Source organism: Adelges cooleyi, unplaced genomic scaffold, assembly GCF_023614345.1.
Source record: "Adelges cooleyi isolate 19-005CV unplaced genomic scaffold, UGA_ACOO_1.1 ACOO_flye_CR_arks_rails_tigmint_CR_PRNA_574, whole genome shotgun sequence".
NCBI lineage: Eukaryota > Metazoa > Arthropoda > Insecta > Hemiptera > Adelgidae > Adelges > Adelges cooleyi.
In genome coordinates, this window is record NW_026096268.1 from 13,180,692 (window position 1) to 13,199,948 (window position 19,257).

Below are 19,257 nucleotides of genomic sequence, written 5' to 3' on the forward strand. Positions count from 1 at the left end.
TGTAACCATAAATTAAATTAGATTAATATATTTTTTTATGAATGTGTTGAAACTTTCGCGGATTGAAATATGACAAGAATGATTTTCGGATATATCCGGATATAGTATTGCGTTGATGTATTACAACGGTTCAGCACTCCTTGAACATTTTCATACAGCCGTCACTGGTTTGAGTTGTGGTTGTAACTTATAGAAAAATGTAAAAACAAATAATTAAGAAAACAACAGCGTTCCGATAATAACAAAACACATGTACTACACACATAATATTGTGCCTTCCGGTAGACGGTGTACTGATGCGGGTGAGCTGTGTCTATAGTAAATGGGTTCACGCTAATACTTTTATTATTATCAAATTATAATATATGTCACAGTCCAAGTAAGTTGTGATCATTGAACTTATAGAGTTTCAAAAACGTGAGTTATTACAGTAACAGACGATGAACATCCTTTTCACAATGCGTACAGTGCATAAACAACATTATGTTAATATCTATAACTATGAGTCTGTACAAAACCTTATGCTCAAGTCAAGAAAAAGTTTATACCGCATAGAATTGTATGCGAAAACTGTGTGAGATCCACTGAATGCAGACAATCAAAAAGGCACACAGAGAGGTATTATAGTCAAAGAGTTGACAGTAAAACATATAATTATAAACGACAGCCATAGCCAAAAATGTATTTGTGAGACACCTAATATTATTAATTACCTTGTTCACTATAGCTCTATTGACTGGTCATTCTTTCCTTAAGAAATATATTATATTAATAATTTTTTATTAGTAAAATAATTTTTGGAAGACGGCGCACGTGTCTCTGTCGCTACAACACTGATTAAAAATACATACTGTGAAATTTGTTATATTCGCAATAAAACACACTTAATGCATTGATGTTAATGTAAAATGTACGTAGTACCTGGCCACAATATATATGGGATTCCGTCGATATAAAACTGTCTTAAACACAATTGGGTAAAAAATGTTTGTTGTCATAGACATCGGTCATCACATTGTTTATTTCGTAACCAACTAGTTCGAATAATTATTATTTTTCGTTTCATACGCATAAACTATATTGAACTTTACTAATTTGTCTTGAACTTGTATAAATAATTAATACAACAATGGACCATTACGAGCAAAGTTCTTCTGATGATGATTGGGAATATGGCAATCAGCAAATAACCATTGTCGGCGAAACTTCGACCACATCATACAAGTTCCGTACAAAACGCCGCCGTGGGTCTGGATATGACCCTGATCTGCTTGACGTAATTGAATCTAATCCCGGCTCGGTGTCTTAATGTGGATTAATCACTAGCTTGCTTATGTTTCATTTTGCACATCTCTAGAGATCCGAATGGCCTTATGCTACGGCCACTTATGATGGATGTCCGCCGAAACGGTTGAAGATATACAGGTGTAGAAGGGGTGAGAACGGAGAGGAAATCAGGGAAGAAATCGTGAACCGAGTAACCGTCTATATTTAAACAAACAAATCACAATACTATTCGTTGTTAAATACATTTTTGTTTTTACACAAAGCCGTCGACGAGTCAATCCGCGTGGAGTGCTGGTAACGGCGAACAGGCGTCTAGTGAACCGGTTGTAGAGGACGGCGAACAGGCGTCTAGTGAACCGGTTGCAGAGGATGACGAAGAGATGTCATCCAATGAGCCGGATGTAGAGGACGGCGAAGAGGCGTCTAGTGAACCGGTTGCAGAGGACGGCGATGGCGCGTCCGATGAACCGGTTGTTGAGGACGGCGATGACGCGTCCGATGAGTCGGTTGCAGAGGACGGCGAGTGCGCGTCCGATGAGCCGGATGTAGAGGACGGCGATGACGCGTCCTATGAGCCGGATGTAGAGGACGGCGAAGAGACGTCCGATGAGTCGGTTGCAGAGGACGGAGATGACGCGTCCTATGAGCCGGATGTAGAGGACGGCGAAGAGACGTCCGATGAGTCGGTTGCAGAGGACGCCGAAGACGCGTCCTATGAGCCGGATGTAGAGGACGGCGAAGAGACGTCTAGTGAGTCGGTTGCAGAGGACGGCGATTGCGCGTCCGATGAGCCGGTTGCAGGTGAAGTAGACAGCCACGTTTTGAGGGTCTCGGGGAGATGGGTTATTTTTAAATATGTTTTTTCCTACGGTTTTAGAAACAACTTCTGAATACGGTGCCGAAATTATTGAGCACGGTACCGATCGCCGTGAAAAAACTTCGACTAGAAAAAAAAAATTAGTCGCTCCCGCCAAACGCCGCCGTCGCAAAGCCGCTAAAAGGGCCAAGGTAATTGATCCAATTCCCCAAACCTATGGCTTAAAGGTTGATAAATTATTATATTTTGTCGTTAATTAATTTTGTACATTTCTAGCGTACTGAAGCGTCCAAAACTTTTGGTCAGATTGTTTCTCTGGTGAGACGGATGAGGAAGGAAAAAGAAGATGACGTTATACGAGCCATCATGGAGAAAATAAAAGAGAAGCGCAAACCTATGCCGCCTCCGTCGTACGAGAGAGTGTTGGATATCGCCGCTGAGTATCAACGGCAGAGGGACGCACGGCCGCAAAAAAGTCGTTACCGTAAGACACCGCGTTTGTTAGCCATGTGTTTATTTGTGTTCTAACCTATTTTTCTTGTACCACAGCTTACCTATAATATCAACTTCATAACAGCTGCACAAACCCGACGCCAATAGATTTCTCTGTACAAGCATGTACAATTTGTTATTGATCATCACTATGTTTTGCTTACTTATTATTAATATTTTTCTTGTTTTGATATTTAAATGTTGTGCTATGTAACTTGTATATAAGGCGCGTTCACAGGACGATGGTAAGTGGTGATAGTTAATGTCATGACAGGAACCATCGCCTGGTAAATTATCCGATAGTAGCTACGGACAGTACCGTCCACTATCTAGCCAAGCTAGATAGTACTGTCATACTGTCGCACTATCGCGATAATACTGTCATGACCATTTACTGCCGTTGTGTAAACGCGCCTTATGTTCTATTTCATGTACTATTTTGTTTATATTGTTCTGTAAATGATGTTATGTACCTTGTTTATATCCCTTTCGGGTTCTATTTGTATGTAAGGCGCGTTCACACGACGACGGTAAATGGTGATTGTTATGTCATGACAGAAACCATCGTCTGGTAAATTATTCGACAGTAGCTACGGACAGTACCGTCCACTATCTAGCCAAGCTAGATAGTACTGTCGTACTGTCGCACTGTCGCGATAATACTGTCATGACCATTTACTGCCGTTGTGTAAACGCGCCTTATGTTCTATTTCATGTACTATTTTGTTTATATTGTTCTGTAAATGATGTTATGTACCTTGTTTATATCCCTTTCGGGTTCTATTTGTATGTAAGGCGCGTTCACACGACGACGGTAAATGGTGATTGTTATGTCATGACAGAAACCATCGTCTGGTAAATTATTCGACAGTAGCTACGGACAGTACCGTCCACTATCTAGCCAAGCTAGATAGTACTGTCGTACTGTCGCACTGTCGCGATAATACTGTCATGACCATTTACTGCCGTTGTGTAAACGCGCCTTATGTTCTATTTCATGTACTATTTTGTTTATATTGTTCTGTAAATGATGTTATGTACCTTGTTTATACCCCTTTCGGGTTCTATTTGTATATAAGACGCGTTCACACGACGACGGTAAATGGTGATTGTTATGTCATGACAGAAACCATCGTCTGGTAAATTATTCGACAGTAGCTACGGACAGTACCGTCCACTATCTAGCCAAGCTAGATAGTACTGTCGCACTGTCGCGATAATACTGTCATGACCATTTACTGCCGTCGTGTAAACGCGCCTTATGTTCTAATTTTGATGTATTTATCTTGTTTATAATGTTTGTTTATAATATTATGATTTGATCACAATAAATGTAACACTTGAACTGAAATTGCTTTATTTAAAACTAGTAATTAAGTATCACTTAAACAATTGTTATTGGGAGTGGTGCAATCACGAGGTGCACCACTATAAGTTAAACGACTGCAATCTTTAAATACTAGAATTTATTTTTTTTATCTGGTTTTATGAATTTTGTTTCTATTTTAATATGTTCTGCTATGGTATGGATACGAAATCATATTTAATATTCAAAATATCATGTTACACGTGAACAAATACAAAATATATAATACAGTGTAACAGACGATGAACATCCTTTTCACAATGTGCACAGTGCATAAAGCACATTATGATAATATCTATGACTATGAGTCTGTACCACACAAAACCTTATACACGAGTCAAGAAAAAGGTTAAATCCCATAGAATTGTATGCGGATAGATAACATGAAAAAGCCGACTAACCGAGAGAAAACTGTGTAAGATCCTTGTGAATGCAGACAATCAAAAAGGCAATATTATTAATTACCTTGCTCACTATAGCTTTATTGTTTGGCCATTCTTTCCTTAAAAAATATATTATATTAATAATTTTTTATTAGTAAAATAATTTTTGGAAGAGGGCGCACGTGCCCCTGTCGCTACAACGCTGATTAAAAATTCATTTTTTGGAATTTGTAATATTCGCAATAAAACACACTTGACGCCTTGATGTTAAGGTAAAATGTACGTTGTATCTGGCCACAATGTATATGGGGTATTCAACGTCATACCCTACCCACCCCTTTTTACTTAAGTGCATCTCGGATTTCTCCAAGATCGTATTACGCTTAATACGTATCAACGAATTCTTTACCGATTTTTCCAGCTTTTCCCTAATACCGTTCACGAAATTGGCATTTTTAAAAATTTATTCCAAAGGCGTTTGATCAAAAAAATTACTAGGTATACGTATGTAGAAATGTATATTCTTCAAAATGTTTGCAGGCAAGCAATTGACCATTTGACGCACGTTAAGTTACATTTATTTGAGTTTCAAAACTTATAAAATCTAAATAATAAGTGTATACACTTGTTAAAAAATAAATAATAATAAAAAAAATGTATGTACATACATTTTTTTTTTTTAAATAATTTTATCTTATAAGAAAAAAAAAACAAAAAAATTATGGGACAAATAAACAAATTGTTTGCTCACCAGCAGATTATATTGCTCCGGTAGACGCAAGACTGTAAAAAATAAAAACATTCAAGTAATATTAATATTATAATAATAAAAACTTTTTAGAAAACCACATTACTCAAGTAAGAGTAAAATTTATTTTTATGTCATGGTTACTCCGAGACCCTGCTTGCATTTTTTCATTTTACTTTTATGTCTCTCTTATATTGCCGTTCATGAAAGTTATATTATTAATAATAAAACGCAATTTATTACTAGTTTGATCCACTAATGCGAATTTACCATACAGTTGCTGATCAATATAATCTGTTGAACCACACTTGCTGTAGAAATCAATTACCTCATCGTCCTTTCATTTCGTCAGTTGATCCAGCACTATATTTATCGAAAAGGATTTACAATTTATTGATTAAATAATGTCTGTACTAACTTTATCAATGAATCTTCTTTCCCCCACAAGTGTCCTGCCCATTTTTGTTGTTTCTTGTACATTTCTTGTACAACAATAGGTTTCTGGTACATTTGCTCTAGTACTTTATTTTTTCTGACCTGAATTTATATCGAAAATAGGTCCAAAGATTCTTCTTAAAATCTTTTTCTCGAAGTTGTGAGGCTTTGCCAAGCCTCACAACTACGAAATTACAACTAAACTGGAAATCCGAAAAATCTGTATTTTCACAAAAAAAAAAATCACTCAAAAATCGTAGAAATATTAAATATTTTAACAATATAAAGTTGTGTACCTAAGTAAAACTTTTTTGAAGGAAATGTAAAAATAAAAAAAAACACAACACCAAAACGATAAATTGCTTTTGGATGTCGGATTTGTTGAAATCTGAAAATCCGAAAGCAATTTATAGTCAAAGTTGAGCGTTTTTTTTTTAGTTTTCATCAAAACCTTTTACTTAAGTGCACAGCTTTATATCGTAATAATATTTATAAGATTTTTAAGTATCCAAAATAGCGTTTGTTTTTGTTGTAAAAATCCGGATTTTCGGATTCCCACCACTAATTACAACCGGACTGATTATACTAGAGCCCGCGGGTATTTGAATGCGTTAACCCTTCCAAAGTTATATATATTTTAATTTCTAAGTGCATATTCGGGTTTTCCCGAATACAACATGGTCTCTTCGCGATACCGTAAACAGTGTGTTTTCGTGTTGAAGCTTTCGCGGATTGAAATATCACAGTGTGTTTTCTCCAAAGTTTCCTCTTCATTAATTTCTAAGCTCATTCTCTTTGCCGTTACTATACATATGTACGAACTCGCTACCTACTTCTCGCTTAGGCTCATCTCTCGTCTTCCACAATATAGTAACACTAGATCATAGCGGATTATCACCGCTTACCGTGGCATATTATTAATAATAATAATAATACTTTTGTATTGCACAATGTATCGCGTGAGACGTTTGGACATTATTTCGTCAAGGGGTCGAGGAAGCGAAATGGGTTTTTATGCGGGTTATAATATACATCTATGTACACGATGGATTCCACGACTGCGTGGGCACGTGTCGACCGTGAAAAACACACACCGAATGTCGCCCGTAACGCGTTATGATGTTACCGTACCTAACCTGTCACACACGGTTATGAGCCGACGGCGCCACCGTCGTTCCCTTAGGGTAGTCTGGCCGGTCGCACGCCAAACGGTCGACAGTTTGCCGGCAACCGCACGCGCGCATCGTTTCCCGCTCCAGACTTCGCCGAAAAAACCAAAAAAAAAATCGCACTCACGTGAGTACACAGCAACAATAGATTTCACGTAGACATTTGAGATTTTTCAAAATTGTTCTCCAACAGAGTAGAATAGTCTGAGATGGTTCGGTCGTGTTACGAGTAGAGACGAGGCAGAGACAGTGAGAGGTGTTTGAATGTAGAGGGAAATACAAGACCAAAGAAAAGATGGACGGACGGAATACAGAGTGATACGAGGATAGCTGGCCGACCCCATATAGTCGGCAGTGTAAGGCGAAGACGAAGAAAAAGTTCTTGAGTAGAGTAATTTTACTATTGCTACCGAATAACAGTATCTGGAGGGGGCTCGAAAATTGTCTGGAAAACTAATAACCCCAAATGCGCCTCTATTTGCGCCACTGAATAGAATAAAGGTAGGATATTAAAACGATAATGAAAAAATTAATGTCTTGTATGTACATTAATATAAAAAAAAAACTGCCGAATTAAGTTCTATAATACTTAAATTCTAAATTGTTTCTAAACAAAATCAAACACTTCAACGGTACGGTGTCGTATTACCTACATGTTGCATAGAAAAAAAATGATCAATTTTGTAATCACATTCTTTACACAATTTATGCAATCATAATTGCATTTTATAGGTTTTATTTTAAACCGACAAAAAGCAAGTTCATAATGTTTGCAGAAAACTTTGATGAATTCTTAATTTTCTATTTATTATTTTTTTTTAACTCTAGTAACTACTGTACTTGTAGAAGGTATTGGTTTGACAATGACATGTGTAGTCTTTTTTCCACAAAACGGCTATTATTTCAATTGTATACACCGGGCCAAAGATATACACAGTCTACCACAAAAACATCCGAAATTATATGTGTTTTTTTTTAGACTAAGTGTATTTATAATTTGTATTTACTAGCTGCCGTTACTAGTGTGAAGAGTAAACACAATACTTTTAGAATTAAACATTTCTGTTTTTGGCTCCGTTCTAGACACGCATTGACGTTTTTAGTTTTTACATGGCACTGTACATTTTATTATGATAATAATACCGACATGTTACAGACAGGTTATAATTACCAATTGTGTTATTGTGAATTTGCAGGTTAAACGTATTTAAATTATTAACACATATTGTCACTGTAAATGCAATTTATAAAAAGACATCCAAAAAGAAGCATTTTAACAATGTTTACCTTTGGTACTATGTACAAAAACAGATCAGGCAGTGGTATATTTTTCAATTTCAGTACTTAAAAAGTCGTATTAACCGATACAGGATATTTTTCATGTTAAGGTCTAAACGCGAACAACATATTATGAGTACTGCCAATATTGAGATCTAATCATCACTGTTCACAACACGTTTAGTACATTGATCAAATATTATAAAAACCGTGTAATAATATGTTGTTGATGTGTTTCTCAAGCACGTACCATACTAGACAATCGCCTTCATTTGAATCGTTATTAATAAAAATCTTCGAAATCGATATTATGCTAAATTTCTAGGTTTTTATGTCGTATGTTTTGGGTAGGACGATATGAATAAAATATTATAATGTAAGTAGACAGACGTATACAGGTACCTAACCGCGTCGATAGATTCAAGGTTCGAATCGCGTGTCTGATTATCCGATTCCGAATGGTCTCCTATCCCCCTGCCCTTCCTTTCTTCATACATAGCGTGCGATATCGGATTACAGCTGTTAATAAAAAAGAAAATATTACAATAGAGTAATGATAAATAAATAAATAATAATAACGTTTACAATACCGGATCGTATTTGCATGCGAGTGTAGTAAATGGTAATTTGTTTAGCATACGTTTTTTCTTTGAACTAGCTAGTTACTGTGGCTAAAAAATATTCAAACTTTTATCGATTTAAATGTTTAAAAATACATTTTAATATTCAAATTAAAAATAATATTTTACAGAGTAATTTTAAAGGGCTGGAAAGGGCTGGAAAAGGTTTGAAAAGGCTGGAAAAATTCAAATAGCAACACCTTCATGTATGATTTATCTACGTTAGAATCAAAATAATATAGGGAACAACAATTTGCATTTATATTTTGGATTTTTCTAAAATGTCTGATATTTATTACTAAAAAAAAATTAATACTTGCACAACTATTGCCGTAAATAATAGAACTAGTTTTTATATCCAAAATTAAAAATTGAAATGGCAATTTTATTTTTGTTTGCAACAAGACTCGATAAAATAAATTGATTTAAATTTGCTTATACATATTTTATATGAGTATTTGATGTCCCCAAAGGAAAATATATGTATATATTAGCTATTAACAATAAAAGAATATATAGTTGGTTTAACTGAAAACTAGGGTTAATCAATTTTCTAGTTTTAACAAAATGTATTTGTAAAATTAATAAAAGTTGTATTATTCAATTTTGTACAATTTTCGTATGCGCAAACAACAAACAATATTATTATTATTTGATTAATAATATTGTATTATTACTATGTAAACAAGTTTTACATAGTAATTCTACGAAATCAATAAAGGATTTTATTAATCCGTTGATAAATTTAATATTATTTAATAATGTATAAAGCAATACAAATTTTATTGGATTTTACCATTGAAATAACACTTGGTCTTTTATTTTTTTACTAAGAAATAATCCATTGCAAATCGATTTAGCCCGGCCGGTTGCACGACTATTTTAAAATATTTACTGTGTTTAAGATTAAAAAAAAAATACCTATTTTTATATCTGTTTGTTTCTGAAAATAATACATTTTAAATACTCGTCCAAACTAAACATTTATTTTTTTGAACTTCATAAAAATTGCATATATTTATAAAGGAAAACGGTGAAAAAATTGGATTTGAAAAATAACTCCACTAATGTTAATAATTAGATTGAAATCAACGCGATTTGTTGAAAATAAATACGGTTTTTAAGTACCAAGTTTTACACTAAAACCAAAAAAAAGTAATAATAATCGAATTTATAACGTTTGTTCTAACTACAGACTAATTATACCGCCAGTTTGGAATTTCAAGTAAAGTTTCTAATTCAATTTTTTTTTTTAATTTCATTTTAATTTAGTATTTTTATTAGAGAATTCAATTACAACAAAATTTTAAAACATAGTACACGTTTCCATTTTTTTGTTCTTATATTTAGTGTAACGGTTTTACAAAACAAATTGAAATGTTTCAAATCAGTCGAGCAGCCAGCCTGGTTGTCTTCCTATTGATTGGCCTTAAGTATGTGCATATTGTACAGTATCAAAAAATAGATTAAATATATGTAATTTGGTTGTCCAGAAATAGTAATCAGTTTAAACACCGTATATGGTCCAGTGAGTCACTTCATTGGAACACAAAATTATAGGATACAAAATAACTGTTCGCGGCAACATAATATTCACAACCTTATTTCATAAGGCTCATTTTCCGTTGACGTCACCGCCTTCTATTGGAAATTATTTCTTTATCCAAACGCAATTTTTATTGGATTTATTTTTGGGCATACGGTTGTGCGGTTTCTGATTTGTAATATTGGCATGTACACGTGTATATTCTACAAACGCACACATATATATATAATATGTACCAAGTGTAACGAGATGTAAACGGTTAGGTTGTCGGAGAGAAAAAACAAATTAATGAAACAACTATGAAATGTTTATTATAAGGCACACACACACAGAAAGCCGGAAATAATAAGTTACATTCAAGAGTGGGCTACTATAATAATTGTATGTACACGAGTGGAACAATTTTCCATGTATTTCCTTTGCGCGCCGTTCTGTCTTATATAAACGCCTATGTGGTTTTTATACATATGTACATTTGTATAGATATAACTTATGTTTTTGTATTAAATTTAGATTTTTAAGGAAATAAATTAAGTTTGCAACATCCAGTGTATACAACCGCAGAGACCTGTTGGTTATTTTTTATTTATTACCAGCCATTAGAGGAAAACAGATACAGAGAAAACGCACAAGTGTAAGTTCGAATAGTAATGCCCGGCTTCAATTTTTTTTTTTTTTCTTTTTAGACAGCGCAAAATAATTTCAGAAACGATATGAGCGTAAATCAATTAGACCGTTTCCCGCATTTTTGGTCAGCAGAACCCAAGCAACAGGCTTATGTATACATTAGTAACCCTCAGGTCGTTACCACGGTAAATATTAAGTTACGCCGAATACGTTGATATCATGTTGAACTTTTCAACGGTTTCACTAAAAAATGTAAATAACAAAAAAAAAAAAAACTATGGCACCAAACTCATTTGCAGGTTACAAATACCCATTCGGACGGATAATTGTTTTAATTTTCTAACTTAAACAATAACGATGAACATAGTATAGCCTAAAGACTTGAACTTGCACTGACCTATACATCTAACCGCCTGAAAAACGTTTAGGAAATGCAAATTTAATTCAAAGACCCGGTAAGTGACTAAAACTAGTCTCCCCCCCGCTGTAAAATTAAAATTGGCCTACACAAACTGAGGCGCACAACCCTCCCAGTTCCAAAATTACCCTTGCTTCGTTAATGCAACGTGGTTTATATATATATATATAAATAAAGGTATTTAGAGCTTCTTGTAAAAAGATAAAAGTAATTTATGTATAAGGTAAGAAAAAAACAAAAATGTATTTAAGTACAGTGTAATTTAATTAAAGCTATTTAAAATTTAGTCGGTTTATTATAATTGATTTAACTTGCATTTAATTTAAATTTTATTAAGCACAAATTATTTTCAGGGAAAATAACACTAGGTATTTGTAGTGCCACCTTGACCAATTCTTGAGATTTAATCAGTAAACAGTACACCATAATACAATTTGTTTACATTTTATCAAATACAACTTAGCTACAATCTGCCCTTTATTAATAATAAACTGTCCATCTTTGGTAATTACATTATACAAATTAGCCTTTTTTATATGAAAATGTATTTATCGTATCATCTACCTAATTAAAAGTTTATGTTCTCTCTCTCTCTCTCTCTTTTCTCTTCTCTCGATTTAGCAATATAATGTCAGGAAGACGGTCTTATCCTACACTATTGCTGAATTAGTTTTTAATTAACATTATGAACAAATAATTGAGGGGGTTGGTATGGGCGAAATCATTGGAACATTGGAATTTTTAAATATATATATATACCACGGTGAATTAATCGCGTGGCTAATTCATCGGTTAGTCCATTGATTCCTTGAAGTGTTTTTGAAATGTTAGTAAATCTATGAATACATTGTTATTGCGTCAATATAAAGGTCACTCCAGGAGAAACGGATAAGGAAATTTTAGAATTCGCGGGAAAAACGCAAACGTTGTTTTTTGGAGATGGAACTTGTTTTATTCGTCCTTCTTTATTTCAATGTATAAATGTATACCATTCGCGCAGTTCAGTTTAGCGATTAAATTCCTTTAACTTTAACGCGCTATTGTCAGAATAAAGAGAAATTTCGTAAAAGCTGCGATTTATGATTTTTTTACAACACATTCCAGATGTCTGTCTGTACACGTTCTAGGAAAGCTTGTTATTTAAATTTCGCCGTCAACTTGGAGAAGACATGTTCAAATAAGTGAATTTTAATAACAAATACACGGACGGTTCTAAATTTCCTCCACGCCAAAGCCTCGCATTGTTTTCAGTATAAAAAAAAAGTTGACCGAGACTTGAGTTTTCTCCGTGTAAGGTTTATCGCCGCATGTCGCAAGTATGGTCAAGCCAGGCCCCGGAAACACAATTGTATTGTACACAATACTCTCACTGAGACCCTAATCTATTTTTAATCTTTAATTAAACTCATCTGTGGGGGAATATTGTAGGGGTTCGATATGATATTATTATGCTTTGTCCCGTTATTCCGATATTAGTTTGCCGTCATTGTGATGTGTTTGTACGGTATTGTGTGCACGATTATTAGCCTACCGGGATGCAGTCTCTATCAGATCAGGCCTAAGTATGACTTGAGCAAATAAAGCATGATCGGATAAACTTGTCTGTAGGTAGTCTTCACAGAAGCGTCACCAATTATTTTTCTTTTTTTTTTCTGCGCTCCTAACCCGACACAATGTAACTCGAGTAAAATTGTAGTTCCATACTTAAAGCCAAGTGTAGCGATTACACGATAAATATTGTTGCTCACGAAATACCCGAAATGTCTCGAGTGTTTACGACTTGACACCGAAAACCTCTAGGTATTACGCGCTGGGAATAAAAATGTGTCTTACTTTGTGGAAGACCAAATTATCTTTGTCAGAACATATTACGCTTCATAATCTATCTATAAAATAACCGTGAAATTCGAGTAAAATAAACAAAAATATATTTAAGTACAAAAAATCAACATTTATTATCGTCGACTTTTTAGATAGTGTTCCGAGAAAATTATATTAAAAAAAAAAAAATAAAAGAACGGTTAAAATTGCTTTCAATTAAAAGCGTGTTTACTAAAGATTTTCTAAGATGCTTATTCTAAAAATGGCATGTTGAACGAGTACCCCAGTCTGTGTTCACCCCCAGTAGTGTGGGGTATAGGGTTATAATAGTGCTTCATAATTTTTTTTCAGTATTGATACTCTACACTATCGAAGGAGTTTCCAAAAATGTATTATTTTTTATTTAAACTAATGATTGGTAACATTTATTGTTCATTTTTTATCGAGCGTTTACATTTTAAAGTGCCTATATTCGATGTACGAGCTAAAGATTTGTTCTACATAAAATATATAAATAAATAAATACTTGCATCTTCTCCTTATAAACATTAACATCAAAACAACAAACATTATAACGGTAGAGCAGGCTAATTTTGATTTTTTTTCATTTGTGATAATATTAATAAGTTCAAATCATGTTTAAAAAAAAAAAAATAATCTCAAACTTCATAATAAAATATTTTTTTTAATTTGTTATAGCATATGTAAATATTTTTTATACTGTTATTGGAAATGTTATCATCTTCAAATGGAATTTTTTCCCGTAATAAATATATTATTATTAAAAATCTCGTTTGATCCAATTTTCTACTCTCAATTTCGATTCGACGAGGTCGACTGTTTCATCATACATTAAACCCCACTATAGTGGGCCATACAATATACATGCGTCATAAGCGATTTTTGATCGAACCGTGGTAATGTTTAATACGACGTTAATAATCGAATCTGAGCGAGTGACTTAAAGGATGTAATTTACTGCGTGACTTGACGAAGTTTGAATATTTCGGGTCGAAATTTAAAAGCACCGTTCGTATAAGTATATAGCGTTTGACTTAGTGCATCTACATGCGTGGCTTGGCGTGTTGGGGCCCGACTTGAATAAACCTAGAAAATATTTTCTACGAGCTGCTGCAACGAAACAACGTCACTGTGTTTGATAAATCTATGACCAACTTTATGTATAACGATTAAAATATGTAAATTAAAAGTCACCTCGAGGAGGGTAGTGTTCAGCTAAACGTGCACATCGTTTTTTTTATGTTTGTCATTATTATTTATAGAAAAACGTTGTCTTTTTTTTGGAATTTTATTTTTACAGTTACGAAGCTGGCGCTAGGTTGAAATTATAATGCACGTATAAAAATAGAATAATAGCATATCACACTTGGCTTTTAACGGTAGTCATTAATTTTCAAAATTATAAGTCACAGCGGAAAAATATTTATAAGTTAACAAAGTACAAAGTTGTCCGCCATTTTTATTAATCGTCACATCCAGAGGCGGTCGGGATCAGGAAAACGTCTATCCCGACCGGTGTAAAATCATAAAATATTATGGTCTTTTGATTTGTACCTATTTAGTATAATAAATTCTATTTTCGGGTGAAATTAATAAAATTTAAAAGAAGGGTCCGCATCTATTTTTAAAACGTTCCAGAGTTATAGCGAACACATTTTAGTAATACTACTATAACTGTAGTTCATAAATCATGTTGTAAGGCGCACACAAATACATTTAGATAGTAAACGTTTTGAAAAATGATATGTACTTTGTATAAGTGTGTATGATAAAACCGATAATTCAAAGTTCTACACAAATTCGGGACTCGCAAGGACAATTCGGCTTAGCGGCCACAATACCTTTTGCAGCAAAGACCTAAAGAACGAAAACCCATGGTTATTTTTACATTTCCGACGGCATGTTATCATACTATAATAACCGTCTTGAACTTGGACGCGAGAAATCAATAATGTATTGTTATTATACTTTAAGACTGCAATAAAGCAACGAGAGCGTAGCCGTTATAATAATTCACAGTACCGCGCGCTGTTTAATTGGTTTTTAATCAAATTTAAAAGTCGATTGAAATGTATATATGTATGTATATGTACGTAGGTACATCATTGGCGGACGGGGATGGCCGGGGGATAAGATTAATGAGTTAATCTTATTGACTTTGGCCGGACCGTAAAATAAAACGCCATGACCGCTCTTGAACTTGCGCTAATTTCCTCTCTCTCGGCTGTTGGTGCCGTTGCTATGCGGGAACAGCATTTTTCCGGGGCATAAATTACTCTCACCGTTGTTAGGTTACAGTCATTAGCCGTCTACCGTTTACTCAAGTAAGTATATACCTATATATATATATATGTGTGTGTGTGTGTGTGTGTGAGTGTATGTGTGTACAGTATAATAAACACTGGGGCGAGGTAGTAAAACTTTTGCGCACGAGGAATGCACGAAATACGACACTGAGTACACATTACAGGACTAAATGATTTATAACGTTTATTATCGTAGATATTCCATCATCATCATGAGAGTAATGAGTCCACGGTATTGCGCAATTACACAATATGGCACACACGACTTTGTGATAACACAACGTGAACTATGTAGATAGTTAATCATTATCACCTCTAAACGATCTCATAGACTCCGGCCAACATGAACGCTTTATGGGTTATGAACTTTTTTAACTTTTACAAAACACACATTATATCGCACGTGTATCATGCAAAGTGCACGCGATGGTATCCGCATTCACTGACTATATATGATTTTATAGCTGATAGAAGATCCTCCAAGAACCGGTACTTGGTAATTTTACAAGCCCCGGCCGTTTAATAAATAAAAAAAAACCCAAAAATTTGTTCTAAACCTTGGAAATATATTTATTTATTTTACATAATAACAGTGTATGTGTTTTTTTATTAAAACAACATGAATCAATAGCCTACAATATGTATATAAGTAAAAAAAACAAAAACTTCTTGACAAATTTAAGTATTGAGTAAAATAAAACTAACCCTATCTATTTCTTAGAACCAATCTCGAAGTGAAACAAAACAGAGAATTGGAACTTGAACCCAAATAAATAACCTGACAGTTTCAATCCCTGAATGACACTATGCAAAATTATAAAGCAAATAAAATTTCCATACAGACAGAAATGTGTTTTATTTAAATGCGGTGGAAATTTTTTAAAGTAAACAAATATAAATGTTTTTCTCTATGGGGTATATGTGTAATATGTATTTTTTTTTTATGATGCACGCTTGTGAGATTTTACTTTAATAATATAATTCCGTGCCACGTGGTAACTGTAGAGTGTATCTATATATGTTTTCTAATTTATCAAACAAATTTTAAAATAAGTATAAACTAAAATGAGTAATGTACTATATGCATTAATCAAGCACTACATGTTGCATGACTTCAGAAATATTGTTTTCCATACTTTATTTTTAAAATCACGAGCAGGCGTGAAATTTAATGAAAAGTTTTAATAATTTTAGAAAGTTTTAACTTTGATATGGAACTCAATGTGAGTGGGTATTAGTGTTACAATACATGGTACGTTTTTTTGTTTAGTCTAAAACACGCCACGTTAATTGTTAAGTCGCCGAATCTTTTTCTTAGATTACTAGATCAATATTATATCAGTATTATAGATCAATAATCATATGCAAGTTAAAATATCAGCATTCCTTAATTGAGGAAATCATCCAAAAAACTACATCTTACTTTGCATAAACTTTGTATTCTACCTTTAAACTCAATTCCAGTTCGAGAATGGCGTTATCTGAAAAAAATACACATTTTTCGAAAGAAAACTAGTTTTACGTCTTGGGAAAGCAAAGAAAAAATTTTAAAGTAAATTTAATGCTGGCCGTTTGGTCCCTAAAGATCTGTTACGTGCACACAATAAGTGAACAGATACATCTTGTCACAAAGTTCTACTTAGTAGAAAACAATATTTGCAAAAGTGTACCCGTGTTTCGAGAAAACTAATCAGGTCAAAAAAAAAAAAAAAAAATACATCAGAAACATTACACCGTTGTTTATTAATAAACACAAGTAAATTACTCCCATCAACAGTGTTATGGATTTTGTTTGTGTTTTTCCGTTGAAATTAAGGCTAGTTAATACCTATACAAGTATCTATATGCACCTGTGCATTAAAACTGAGGTTTGATTAAAAACTACATTTTTTTTTATCACGCTTTTTCCAACGTCGCATTGCTATTGCGGCATATCCGCCAGGAAGTTTTATCTGCACATTCGCCGGATGCTAATTTCCCGTGTTTTCTAGTTTATTTTTTTAACGTTGAAAAATGTTAAACTCTTTTCGATTTAATTAAATACCCGTTTAGCCACAATAATAAAAATGCGGTCAAATCGATGAAAATAATTGTTGTATGTTTTGATAATAAACATATTTAAATATTCCACACGAATGCTGGCGTTGCTAAATGTCGATGAAATAAAGACGTAATAAGTCATATTTTTTACAACATCACAACCGAATTTCCATACTTTTCCAATTATTTTTTTATTGCTCCTCAAACTTATCGTTAAATCCGCGTCAGTGAATCAGTTTTGAGTCGGTCACTTGGCTAGGAGGTACAAACGTATCTCATCGCCTGATTCAAAACCTTTTTATCGCCAAAAACCGTACGGTTGTTGTGGTAAAATTTGAAACGATATGGTTTATTGTTTAATCAACATATTTTACATTTACACAGGATAATGTATTCGGTTTAATTTGAGTAAAAATCTTTGTATAGTGGCCCACGTTTCGATGTTTTGAATTTTCAACATAAAGCCTTCAACGTCACGTCATGACGTTATTAATTCAAAAGCAGAACGAAAGGGGAGGGGAGGGGGCGGAATGGCAGTCAAAATAATGTGACGTACTTTCTTTATTCGGTATCGTTTTTCGTGGGGGAGGTTCCGTTATAAAACAACTTATTCTATGTTAACGAAAAACCGTTTGAAGTTCAAACGTCCTTTGACTACGTACCGTAATTACATCATATTATCATACTACATAATAATTATTTCTGTCGAAAAAATTATCATTCAAATAAAAAAAAAAAATCCTTATTTTTATGCAACTGCGTAGGGGAGTCAAACAAAAAAAAAACATATCCCTTCAAAACCATTTGCAATAGGTACAACACCTCAGCGGCTATTCGAACGTAGACAATTTCAAAACAAAATTGTTTGAGCAATGTATAGGTAACTAGGCTAAAATGATTAACAAGGCGGTAAAATTTATCTTTGTTCATTATATTTTTTTGCTCATATACTTAGTGGCATAGCTAGAATTTTATTTCGGTGAGAGCTAACCTTTTATATACCATAATTAAAAAAGTCACATACTGCGCTGTAATTAATAATTTATATTTCTTGAAATTTTGAGAAAGGTTGTGCAGCCCTTTCAGCCGCTTACCAAAGTATGCCACTGCTAGGTGTCATACGAAATGGCAGTTATAATTATTAACATCTAAGAAAAATAAATGACCAATAGCCGAAGTTTGCTAATGTAATGCAATTAAATAAATGCGCAGTGTTTTTGCTCATTGTCAGTTGAAAGCAAATTTTATTTCTATTCAAAAGTTCTATTTAGTACTAAGAAATTTAATTACGTTTTCTCAGGACATTGTAATATTATATTAATGTTTTTTTTTTTTAATAAAACACAACTAGTTCTCCTTACAATTTAGACGGACGTCTATATTTTTTACTTCCGTTTGTAGCAGCTGGATGTATTAAGCCATGTTGTCATGATTTATTTTTTTTAGAAACTTAATACTTACCCATAATAATTCATTTTTAACTATCTTGTTGTTTTTTTTAAACGAAATCAACTACTGTAATTTACTAGGTCAGATGAAAATAATTCAGTTTCTATTCCTTTATCATTAGACAACCATTATATGATGTGTTGTAGGGGTTTTAATAAAGTTTATCGTTAAAAATCCCGAATATATTATGGAAAAGGTGGATAATTTATGGCAAAAACAATAATGCAATGAATTTGATGTTATTAGAGATCAAGTAGCAAGTCTTATCAATTCTACTCTTTATATACTACAATATGATATGTATTACATTAATTATTGTATTCATTTGAAATCACTCAACAGCGTTCAATGAATCATCTTGACGTTTTAAGAGGCGAGACTTTGCAGAAAGCAACTTACCAGAAATTACCGAGGAATATAATATCTTTCAGAGC

General features: G+C 33.4%; 2 protein-coding genes across 2 annotated transcripts in view; both read left to right on the forward strand.

Moving 5' to 3' along the window:
- Positions 1-1,129: 1,129 nt before the first annotated feature.
- Positions 1,130-7,898, forward strand: LOC126843221 (uncharacterized protein DDB_G0290685-like). The gene is made up of 6 exons (XM_050580597.1): positions 1,130-1,276; positions 1,358-1,477; positions 1,551-2,088; positions 2,165-2,295; positions 2,381-2,588; positions 7,894-7,898. Exons 1-6 carry the CDS (start codon positions 1,130-1,132, stop codon positions 7,896-7,898), a joined length of 1,149 nt encoding a protein of 382 aa, XP_050436554.1.
- The window catches only part of LOC126843487 (trace amine-associated receptor 3-like), a 69,142-nt gene continuing 56,638 nt past the window's right edge, over positions 6,754-19,257 (forward strand). Inside the window, exon 1 of the mRNA XM_050581046.1 lies at positions 6,754-6,824. The gene's annotated coding sequence lies outside the window, so the exon portion shown is untranslated. The remainder of the gene's footprint in view (positions 6,825-19,257) is intronic.

Bases quoted from the DNA above. Each gene is read 5' to 3' on its own strand.
- LOC126843221 (XM_050580597.1), top strand. From the start codon at position 1,130: ATGGACCATTACGAGCAAAGTTCTTCTGATGATGATTGGGAATATGGC. The intron at 1,277-1,357 runs GTAATTGAATCT...GCACATCTCTAG, and splicing joins ATGACCCTGATCTGCTTGAC to AGATCCGAATGGCCTTATGC. The intron at 2,089-2,164 runs GTGAAGTAGACA...CTACGGTTTTAG, and splicing joins GTCCGATGAGCCGGTTGCAG to AAACAACTTCTGAATACGGT.